Source organism: Mustelus asterias, chromosome 19 (genome assembly GCF_964213995.1).
Source record: "Mustelus asterias chromosome 19, sMusAst1.hap1.1, whole genome shotgun sequence".
Taxonomy (NCBI): Eukaryota; Metazoa; Chordata; class Chondrichthyes; order Carcharhiniformes; family Triakidae; genus Mustelus; species Mustelus asterias.
Window position 1 is genome coordinate 56030069 of NC_135819.1, and position 12167 is coordinate 56042235.

General features: G+C 40.2%; 1 protein-coding gene across 2 annotated transcripts in view; it reads left to right on the forward strand.

Moving 5' to 3' along the window:
• The window catches only part of LOC144507961 (voltage-dependent calcium channel subunit alpha-2/delta-1), a 669448-nt gene that overhangs the window by 537597 nt on the left and 119684 nt on the right, over positions 1-12167 (forward strand). For both annotated transcript variants that reach the window (XM_078235568.1, XM_078235569.1), the window contains exons 16-18: positions 2003-2071; positions 3933-4007; positions 4942-5016. In XM_078235568.1, the coding sequence (XP_078091694.1) occupies positions 2003-2071; positions 3933-4007; positions 4942-5016 (219 nt within the window). The remainder of the gene's footprint in view (positions 1-2002; positions 2072-3932; positions 4008-4941; positions 5017-12167) is intronic.

A 12167-nucleotide genomic window follows, 5' to 3' on the forward strand; every position in this document is an offset into this window, starting at 1 on the left:
ACCTTCAGTCATTTATGTATCTACCCCATTCAAACACTTATCCAAAGTGTATGTGGCATCCATATCACTCCTCTCGATATTGAAATTAACTCCCCTATTAAATGCCTGTTCTCTAAGTTTACAAATATCTTCTTGTATTTTGTTGTATTCTTCCTTTGTATTAACTATATTCCCCAATTTGGTGTCATCCACAAAATTAAAAATTGTACTCCAGACTTCCAAGTCCAAGTTGTTAATTGAGTTGAGAATAGTGGTCCCAGCACCAAACCCTGTGAGACACCACTTGCCAAACTGAATAACTCATTTTAACCCTTGCTCTCCACTTTCTGTCTTGTCATTAGGTTGTTATCCATTTTTCTATCCGTGCACTGACTTCACATGCCCTGATCTTAGTTATGATTCTACTGCGTTCACCCTTTCTCTTATTGTTTGTGTATTAACTATATATCGTTTCCACGAGGGGACATAGCTTTAAATTGAGGGGTGAGAGTTATAGGACAGATGTTAGAGGTAGGTTCTTTACTCAGAGAGTAGTAAGGGCGTGGAATGCCCTGCCTGCAGCAGTAGTGGACTCGTCAACATTAAGAGCATTCAAATGGTTATTGGATAAACATATGGATGATATTGGAATAGTGTAGATTAGAGGGGCTTTAGATTGGTATCACTGGTCGGCGCAACATCGAGGGCCGAAGGGCCTATACTGCGCTGTAACGTTCTATGTTCTATTGTTTCAGCTTTACCATCCTTTCCTTAATCGTCCATGGTCTTTACTTATCGACTCATTGTTTCCTGTCTTTCTAGCAGAATATATTTCTCCTGAACTCCATTGATTACTGTTTGAAATAATACCTCCGCTCATTCTATCTCTGTCAGTTTTTTTTCCAACTTATCTTCCGTAATTCTATTCTCTTCCCTCAAAACTAACCTTTTTTTCAATCTTTGGCTGGGATTTTCCCCATAAGTGTCAGGCTCAGACTGCCATGTTGCTCTGTTGCTGCACAGCCCAGTTTTCACTTCAGATCTTCAACCGCTCTGAGTAAAAAAATAAGTGAGTGGGCGGAGTTTCCGTCATCACTCTGTCAGGGCGGGGCCTGAAAGAGCTGGTAGGGCTGGCTCCACAGAGATTGCGATGCCATCTTTAAAGCATAACTCCTCCCACCCATCGCCATGGAAGTATCAACCAGCATTTCCCACCCCACCCCCTCGCATCCTGTTCCCCGTGTGCCTGCCAGCTCCCCCCTCATTTCTCAAAGAGTTTTGTTTAAAGTATTTGTAGTGCCACATATGATATGATCTGGTTGTCCTGATGTTTGGGCTCTGTTGTATTGGTATTCATGAAGTGCAGACCGGGCTTGCCTACCTTCAGGTAATTCAATGCGGCCCAATGAAAATGAGAAGGATATGATACAGGCCACGACACCAAAAGTACTGTTTTGTTTATTTTGGTGTATGTGATGTGGGCATCGCTGTCCAGGGCAGCAGCTATTGCTCATCCCTAATTGTCCTGGAGAAGATGGCCTTCTTGAATGGCTTTCTCGGCAATTTCAGAGCACAGTAAGGGTTAACCACATTGCTGAGAGTCTGGAGTCACATGTAGGCTAGACCAGGTAAGGATGGCTGATTTCCTTCTCTAAAGGACTTTTAGTGAACCAGTTGGGTTTTTGCGACAATCCAATAGTGTCATGGTCATCATTACTGATACCAGTTTTTATTTCAAATCGACTTAATCAATAGAATCTAAGTTCCCTGGCTACCATGGTACGATTTGAACTCGTGTCCCTGGATCATTGGTAGGCTTCTGGATTATAGTAACATAACTACAGCATTACCAGACTTGAATGTTGTATGTATTTGAGTAACGTTTGCTCACTTGAACCTGATTAATATGTTTTGAATTGCATTTTTCTGCAGATATTCTAATCTGTTCTGTTTCTGTGTGCATCTATGTGTGTCTTCTATTCCTGTCTGTCTATATGTGCCTGTCACTTTACCGTTACAATAGGAACTCGGTCTTGTTATCACAGGAACACTGCCCGTCTTCAACTTAACTAAAGATGCTAGTGGAAACCAGGTATGTTGTCCAGTGCAAGAGTTTAATACATCATTCTTGGGCATATATTGTACTTTTTGTGTATGAACTTTCAATTCAATCTTCTAAAATACTTGTAGCAATGATACTATATCAAAACTATAATACCCTGTTATGAATTATACATAGCACTGTACTGGGAGATGGCAGTTCTATGGAAAAAGGTAGAAATCCTCAAAATTACTGGAATAGATTTATATCATTTGCCATTTGTAGCAAAAGTTTAAATATGTGCGTTGACCTATACAGTTTGAAAGATCAGCTTGGAGCCTTTGAACTTTATGGGAGAAATTATTGCTTTAAATGCAGTCTTGGTATTACAGGTTTTATAATAGAAAGTGATGCCCACAGGTAACACAGACAATGAAGGTTGTGGAGATCCCAGTATTACAATCATCGGGTTCTGGGCTGTTCATCCTCCTGATCCTTACAATGGCCTCGATTTTTAATTTCATCTGAAAGGTTATTACAACATGCCTTCTCTGTGATGCTTGGGGCTAAAATATAAAGAATGTCATGTTCATTGCTGTAAGGAGGCTGCCCAGAAATGCATGTGAGAGATCCTCTTCATGCTGCATCATGGCTTGACTGAATTTCAGGATGCAGTAATGTTGCTCTTCTGAACTCCATATTGCTCCCCTGCAGCCCCATCTTTCCCTGCAAACCCAGTCCCTGGCCTTGATGAGCTAACCATGTACTGCAGCCATTTTAGTCTCTTTCTACTGGACTAACAGCGGAACACTGCCAAAATAGCTCCAGATTTTCATGTATCTATCTGCTCAGCATTTAATTGGTGGTAGGGACACTCACTGGACTAACTTAATATCTTGCATCATCCAGATGCACCAGGGGTCACCAATAACATAATCTGTTGAGCAGTAGCACTTCCTGTGTGACAGTAAATATTGTTCAATGGTTGGCCTTTAAGTATCTGGCATTGCTCAGTGTTTACACATCTATGCTTAGGAAGGCTAATCTTACAAAGCATTTCTTCAGCGAATTCATGGTGAAATGGGTACAATAATAATTAACATATTTAAGCGAAAAGGAAAAATTAGAGTAGGTTATATTAATTAGTGTTTGATCAATAATAATGCAGAAATTAAAACCGAAGAAGGGAATGGGAATGTGGAAAGTAACAATGATTTTCATTTTTCGCAACTTTAATGTAATAAAATGTCCCATTTCAATAGCATAGGAAAAGATGATGTATAAAATATTTTGTTTTTATTTTGTGTTTTTACTGGGATAATATGACAGTAATAAAGCTCCTGTTTATATCCGAGTATTTATTAATTTTTTATTAGTGTCTCAAGTAGACTTGCATTAACACAGCAATGAAGTTACTGTGAAAATCCCCTAGTCGCCACACTCCGGCGCCTGTTCAGGTACACTGAGGGAGAATTTAGCATGGCCAGTGCACCCAACTGGCACGTCTTTTGGACTGTGGGAGGAAACCGGAGCACCTGAGGGAAACCAGAGCAGACATGGGGAGAACGTGCAGACTCTGCACTGACAGTGACCCAAGCCGGCGCTGTGAGGCAGAGGTGCTAATGACTGTGCCACCATGCCACCCTCAGTGCTATTGCTATGATATTAATGTCTGCTCTTCAGCGTAACAGTGCAATACTGGATAGGTTTTAACAAAAGGCATACTGCAGTTCCCCCGATCTAGCACAGTTTTACTGAGTTACTGCTAAGACTTAGTGGGAAAAAAGTCTTGCCTGGCTCCAACTCACCAGGCCAGCAGCTTTCTCAATAGTTTTACACAAAACAAGTTTAAGATGAAACTATAATGCAAAAATGTACATTTTTGAAAGGTATTGTTTATTTTACTTCTCAGAATCAGTTGATTCTTGGAGTGATGGGCATTGATGTGTCACTTGCGGATGTGCAGAGACTCACACCACGTTACACTGTAAGTGTTAGCCAGAAATCCAATATGTTCATTTATTTTCACCGTGCGCACAACGCTCAGCCCTACTTCTCTGAATCCATAATTTCCACACAGCATATTGTGGGGTCTCCTCCCTATGCCCGTGCTCATTCTGTCATGTACATCGTATCTGTAACCTTTCCCTCAATATTCAGTGTAATATTGTCCAAAGTGCACTATGACCTGTGCTCATGAAGGAAACATCTCTGCTTTATCTTCAGTGTTAGCTTATATCATATGATAACCCCCAGGACTTGAATGGGGAATCACCGATTGACCTCCCTGTAGGACGCATTGAATATAAGCTCGCTGGGGATTGGTAATTAACTCACCAGGTGGAGCTTATATACCGAGGCCTGTATAAAGCAAGCCCCTGAGTGGGTCCATTATTCCATTGTCCTGGTTGGGGCCTCTTGTGTTCATCACAAGCTTGTGGTTTTTGCTTTACTTTATTTTATGCAATAAAGCACTGTTCCTTTACAGCCAACTCCTGGAGTTATTCAACATCATTATGTTATTTAATGAACAAACAAAATAGTTATCTCAACATAAAAAATAACACAGACTTGAGTTAAAAATTAAAGTTTTTCATGGATTTGCTGTTGACTTAGAGTTGGCCCATCCCCTTAAATGCTGAATTAGTTCTAATTCCTTTGCTTTTAATGTGTAATTGTACACAATTACTGTCACAGCGTATCGGCATAAAGATAATCTAATCTCTAAGGTGTGCACCATCTGGAAACGTAAAATTATTCATGTTTGTGAGAAAAATCAGAAAATCATACATTAATGTTATTACAGTTAAATAAATTGGAGACCATGCACACATTATGTTGAGTAATATTGAAATTGTTTAAATCTTTTCTTTTGTATTGGATTGAAAGTTACATTGAAGTCATTTTTTGTATTATAACAGCTGGGGCCTAATGGTTATTATTTTGCAATCGACCCTAATGGCTATGTATTGCTTCATCCAAATCTCCAGCCCAAGGTAAGTTAGATTAAAAAATGTGCATTATAATGGTTAATGCATGGGGACGTACTATCTTGAGCCATTAAAAAGAGAATGACTAGACTTCTGTTGAAAACATTAAAACTGGGTATCGTAGCAAGTGCCAAAATGCAGCATTCCAGTTACTTATTGATTTGGTTCCTTCACCTCTGATTAGAGTGAGATCTTTACCACTCACCATCGGCAGTGAATTAATACCGGGATCACCTTATAGTGTCACTATGATTGAGAGGTTTTGCTGGAATCACAAAATGTTGTAACACAAGAGCTGTCCAAATTAGAGTCATTAATTTTAACAAGACAGCAAGACTGGGAATTTTTGTTACATTTTGTGTAAGGCCGGGGAGGGAGGGGGGAGTTCATTCAATTTTATATAATAACTGTGAAAAAATTTAATGAGAATCTGGGACCCTGGAGAGTATTTGAATTGAAATAACTAGCATCCGGATCACAGTTTTGAAGGTATATGTATGTATCTATTAGTGAGCAGGAAGAGAAGAATGAGCAAATCTGCACATTCACCTTAAATTGGTTCTTTCTATGTCAAATCACCTGAAAGCAGCAGCTGTACAATCATGCATTAAACTTGTTTGGTCCTGAGAGAAATTTTGGAAGCATGAGCAGTAATGTACTCACACTCCAATAAAATGACCAATACAGTAAGCTACATTAATTATGAGTCTAATTGTATTGTGCAGCCATTATCAATACAACTCTTGCTTATTGGATGTCTTCCATCCCATTTGGTAAATTCATGCAATACTTGTTTATAATCCATTCTTATTTTTATTGAACCCTAAGAAAAAAGAGTGTTCTGCCATTTATGTGTTAGATGTCACTGCTAGACATTGATATCACTGCTGCCTCACAGCGCCAAGGACCCGGGTTCAATTCCGACCTCGGGTGACTGCCTGTGTGGAATTTGCACGTTCTCCCTGTGCCTGCATGGGTTTCCATTGGGTGTTCCGGTTTCCTTCGACACTCCAGAGATGTGCGGGTTAGGTGGATTGGCCATGCTAAATTGTCCCTCACTGTAAGGGGGATTCGCATGATAAATACATGGGATTACAAGGATAGGACAGGGTGGGATTGTTGTCAGTGCAGGTTTGAATGGCCTCTCCTGCACTGTAGGATTCTATGATTCAATGATATTAAATTAAACCTACCCTGTACACAAGACTATGTAACAGTGTGAACTCTGTAAGTGATGTAGGCGAGGTATAGTGGTGTGTGGAAGTTAAGCCAATTCTGTAAGTTTCAATTTGGTGAAAATTCACAATGGTGGGAGCAAAGGTTATCCTTTAAAAAAAACTTGTATTGGGCAGTATTGAACATTGGTATGCCATTGTTATTTTGTTTGCTGTTTGAGCCTAAAGGCAAAGTGTCAAGAAAATTGAGTTTGGAAGTGGCACCATTTACCGAACTTTTAACCAGGCCAGTTTGCACAACCTTAATAAAATCCCCATGCTGATGAGTTTTTACAATTTTGCCAGTTTGTTTATGATGCTGCATGGCAGAGAGACTGCTAAAGGAATTCTCATCCAAGGATAAGGTACCCAGCAAAGGTAGCTGAGGCATCGGCTGCCTTTGGTTAACTAGTCGACTAACATTAGCTCGAGCTAACCAAAATCATTTACTGACTTTTCAGAGCTTCAATCTTTTTTTTTACTAGAAACTGCTTCTTAGACCTAAAATTATTAATATGATATCATACAATGAGGTGAGTGTGTGTGTGTTTAAAACGGAGTAGAACTGAACCTTTTCCTGATTGAGTTGTAGCAGTTCGGGATTGAAATTTGCCAGGCTGGGTGATCATTCACATCACGTTGGTAACTAATAAATTCAAAATCCCACTTATTTGATTGAAACCAGACATTGGTACTTGGCTAATAGGAAACCATTGACTCCACTTTCATTAATTACATACATATCCATGGACTTGCATCAAAGGTTGGGGTGTTCTTGGGCCTGTCTCTCAGCTGGTACATTGAGTTTGACACTTCTTCACAGTGAAAGAACATTAGTATCATGTGGCAAGAGAATACATATTTTTCAAACCCCTCTGCCATCTCCCCCGTGGAGGTGGGTGTTGCTTGTTTCTTGACACAGAATGTCAAGGTGATTGTTTTCTAATGTCTCTGGCCATCTTATTCCTAAAATCTGTCTCTGCCTTCTTAAATGCCATCAATCACAGAATATATTTCCAAATTGTGTGCATCGTTTACATCCAGAATAAACCTTCGTTAAATGATCTTAATATTTCTTTTAAAGAAATCTGTCAAAGGCATTCCTGCTTGTCAAAAGAGCCATAAACATTTTTTATCCCCAGTGAGACGCGAAGGCCTGTGTTCTTCCCACAACTGTCAGCAAGGACATATCGCCTCACGAATGCAATCACCAATTATGATGCATCTTGTCAAGGCCGCAACTTAATTAAAGGACTGTTGTGCCCTTGAGCAGTATCTGTGCAAAGAAAGAGGCAGCAGTAAAAAAAAGAAGCTAAATATTACCATCCAGACTGATTTTATTAGAAGTAATTAACACCACAGAAATGGCAGGGACAGAGACCGACATCTTGCAATACTTTCCCTATTATTTCACTCTTTTGTCCCTGTGCATTAATTATTTGGTGGCGGCAATAGGTCAGAACTCAGTTCTAACACTGGCATTTAAGTCTACGCAAGTTATGAGGATTGTTGCAGAGATGCGATTAAATCATTGCAGTACAATCCATTTGGCCCTCAGCATGACACTAATTTACCAGGAATTGGCAATCTGGGCATGGGACAACACGGAAGAGAAGTGTTTAAAATTACAGCCAAGCTGCCGCAGCTATAGCAAAGCTGCAATCCTGAGACGTTCTTATTATTAACTTGATTCATTCAAAACTGCACTCCCTTATTTTCTGACCCTCTGAAATGGAAACCTTCAGAAACAGTTGATACATATTCTTCACCCAGCATTTGCAAGAAATTAAGCAACATGTAGGAATGTTTTCACAAACCAGTAGAACTTGGAAACCCAAAGCTCCCCCCCCCCTCACTCATCGCTCCAAGAGTTTCTTAATCTCTCAAGGTTCATAAGTTCATAAAATATAGGAGCAGAATTTGGTCATTCAGCCCATCGAGTCCGCTCCGCCATTCGATCATGGCTGATATGCTCCTCTTCCCCATTTTCCTGCCTTCTTCACATAACCCTTCGACCCATTACCAATTAAAAATCTGTCTAACTCCTCCTTAAATTTACTCATTATCCCAGCATCCACTGCACTTTGGGGTAGCGAATTCCACAGATTCACAACCCTTTGGAAGAAGTAGTTTCTCCTCAACTCTGTTTTAAATTTGCTACCCCTTATGCTAAGACTATGACCTCTCGTCCTAGAATACCTCAAAAAAGGAAGCATACACTCCATGTCTACTTTATCCATACCTTTTATCATCATGTAAATCTCAATTTGATCTTCCCTCATTCTTCTAAATTCCAGAGAGTATAGGCCTAAACTGTTCAATCTCTCATCTTACAACAAACCCCTCATCGCTGGAAACAATCTAGTGAGGTTCTTGGAGCTGGGGTTAAAAGATTGGATGCTCCATTGTAGATCCCACTGTCCTGTTAGTGGTACAAGAGAAGGAGCTCCTTCTGAGGGAAAGCAAGAACATACAGATTAGGTTAAATTGTGAAGAGTTGCTATCTGGAAAGAATTGGAAGGAATGCCATAAGTTTCTGAAAGACTACATTGCAATAAAAGTAAAGACAGGGAAATTTTAGTGACTAAAAGGAAACGAAAGAGAAAGGAAGTGCCATGAAAATAAAGCAGAAGGAGACAGTACAAGAAAAACACACCCTGAGTTCGAAAATAAACTTCATGCAGTTTGTCACTTATAAAAACTGATCGTTCTGTACTGCACTCCCTTATTTTCCGATCCTCTGAAATGGATGCCTTCAAAAACAATTCATACAAATTATTTGAGCTGCAGAGAGATCTGTATTTAGCATAATTGTACACATTTTATAGACCTAAAATATGCACAATAACATCCAGTTTAACAGTGCAGAGGCCTGCACCCTATGTGCATGGACATCCAAGCTCCTGTTCGGTTGATCGGAGCTTTACAATTAGCCGGATTGGTGACCAGCTGAAATGAGTACTGGTCTTATTTCAATATTGCAACGAGGCTCCTGTGCTCTCTGCAGACCTAGACCACTAAGTTAGTTTGATTTTGTTGGAGCATGCTATATGTACCCCCATCCCATGTGCCCCTCCTGCCGCACCCCACTCCCCTATCATCCTTGCTTGACCTAATTTGCCTGGCAGGGGTGAAACCATGCTCAGGCAGGGGATGAGGCTAGCCCATTGCACTTGGGTGTGCTGATCCCTGGTTTGCCTTGAGCTAGGGCAGAGTAAAGATTCAGGGTAGCCAGAGATTAAACCGAGGCTTTACCTGATGCAATTTTTTCAAGGTCATCTCGGCCGTTTGGTTAAGATGAGGCGTTAGATCAAGCCTGGGAGGGGGTGCAATACCTCATCCTGTCAGCTTGGATCTTGTTTGATCAAGCCCAAGATGGGATGTAATGGATCTTGTTTGCCCGTCATCTGGGGACCATGATTGGACTTGATTTGAATTGACTTTATTGATTAGAAAGGAAAAGAAAATTCTCCCCCACGCACAACCCTGTCTCTGGACCTCCGTGATGGACATAGTTAAGATATCAACAGATGGTGGAGGAAGCGAAGGACAAGTCCCCATTATACCATTATTCCCAAAATACATGGGTTTAATTTTGGGGAGCTCACCTCATTGTTGGCAAACAAATTTTAGATATTTGGTGAAGAGGATTTTGTCTTCAAATTCTGACTATTGGCTGACCAACTCGACAGTCGTCTTTGTCGCTTCACCAACCAGCTATAATTTCACTTGGTTTTCTGCCTTTATTTTGCACAGCTCAGGTAGCCAATAAATCTTAGATAGTTGGCAATTTATAACACTTGTGTGGCCTCTAAAGTGTGGAATTGTTTTTCATCGGTCCACGCTTGCGACATTGTGGGTCCATCAGTATTGTATTCCCTAAGTAACTGTTACCAGAGCAACAGAATCCCTCTCAATTGCAACAAAAATTAAACTGTCAAGGCCACTTCTACTGCCACATTTATCCTAAGCAGTGCCAGTTGTAATACAACTCTCACCTCCAAACTCCCCTGTCAAGGCTGCTGTAGATTTCTCATATGTTTTAATACAGTACGCAGATTAAAATGTATCAATCTAAGCCCTAGACAGGCTGAACACAGCCTTGAATTTTTGTCAAAATGCTACAGATTTCAGGCTTTGCTTCTTTCTTCCGATCATTCAGGTTTCTTTGGCATTTTCTCCCATCCTCATTTTCATCCTTCTGTGTCAAGAGCACAAGCAAGGTGTTACAAAAGAACCATCCCACGGTGACCTTATTATAAAAACTCTACAGAGTCAATATTCATTCAAACAATTACTGCAAAATATTTTCCATTAAAACATTAGAAGTGGAATATTCTTGCAGGACCCGTCATTCATGGTGATTCTGTTGATAAGTAAACTGAGCATCTTAGCTGTTGTGCCAATGCATAATGCAGGCGCCCACAATTTACTCTGTGTGTGCAAATAAGGTAATAATAATTAGATTGGTTTGTTGCAAATACATTTTGCATATGAAGCCCATTGTTCTTACCACTCATATAATCATTAAGCAATGAAGTAATTTGCAATGTGTCAGTAGTGACTATTACATTTTAGTTAGACGTTCACCAAATATTCAGCAATTTGACAATTGCCAAGTATTTATTCATGTCCCTCTAAAGTCAAATAGATTTTTTATTTACATTGTGTTTTTACTATTTAAGCTGAAAATGATTTGTGATGAATTAAAGTGCAGTTCAAACCGGGTTCAATGAGTACTACATTCAGACACATCCAACACAGAATTTGAGCTGTTTCTGTCAGTGTAAACAAGACCAAGTGCATTGTGCCAGGACAGCACATCCACTGAATATATTTATGCCAAAGTTTAAAAGTTTATACAAGCAACTGACCTTAATCGACTGCACTGTGACGGGGTTTAAGACACGGCCTCACTGTTGATCAGCACAGTTAACAGAGGCCCCCACTTAAAGTTACAGTGGTTAGCACTGCTGCCTCACAGCGCCATGGACCCGGGTTCGAATCCTGTCTTGGGTCACTATCTGTGCGGAGTCTGAATGTTCTCCCCGTGTCTGCGCGGGTCTCCTCCCACTTATCAACTACTTATCAACAGCTCTGGATTCCTCCCACTAGTCCGAAAGACGTGCTGGTTAGGTGCATTGACCATGCTGAATTCTCCCTCAGGGTACCTGAACAGGCGCCAGAGTGTGGCGACTGGGGGGGTTTTCACAGTAACTTCATTGCGGTGTTAATGTAAGCCTACTTGTGACACTAATAAATGAACTTTAAACTTTAAAATCATTTCAAATAATACAACCTTTTGACCGGAGATACATTTGTACTCTATTTTCGAACAATTGAAGTGGCAGTCCTGTTCCTTGCACATTTTAAAAGATGTTTAGAAATGTGAAAATGTGCTAATTAGCATTTGCAACAAATACTCTGTTTACATAAAGAACCAGCAAGACAAATTGTGATACTCTTGACCCCATAGAAGGGACAATGCACCAGGCCTGCAAATAATAAGTATCAATGTCTGAGCCTTGAAGGTTTACAGTACCTCAAACGGTTTAATCTACAAACACATTTGATTAATACAAATTGGCTGCTGTTGAAAAATATAGCAAACCTGAAGAAATGTATTTTATAGATTGCCTGATTTATAAGTCCACCTAAAGTTACATTTAAAGCCGCATTTCCCAGGCAAATTTCAAAACCTCTGTAACTAGTTGATAGTTCCGACGCTGCTTTCAAGGTGTAGATTTAAGTTTTAGATTTCCAAAGAGTTTATTTATACATTGATCCACTCGCCAATCCTTGGTTTCTGCAACCCCATCGCATCAAATTGCAGGAGGTGGGGAGAGGATGAGCGTAGTTTCTCTTGGCTCAGGTTCCATTATTTCTATCAATTAGCCAAGTAGGGGGATGGTGCTGCAGGTAAGAACATTATTGGCTGAATGT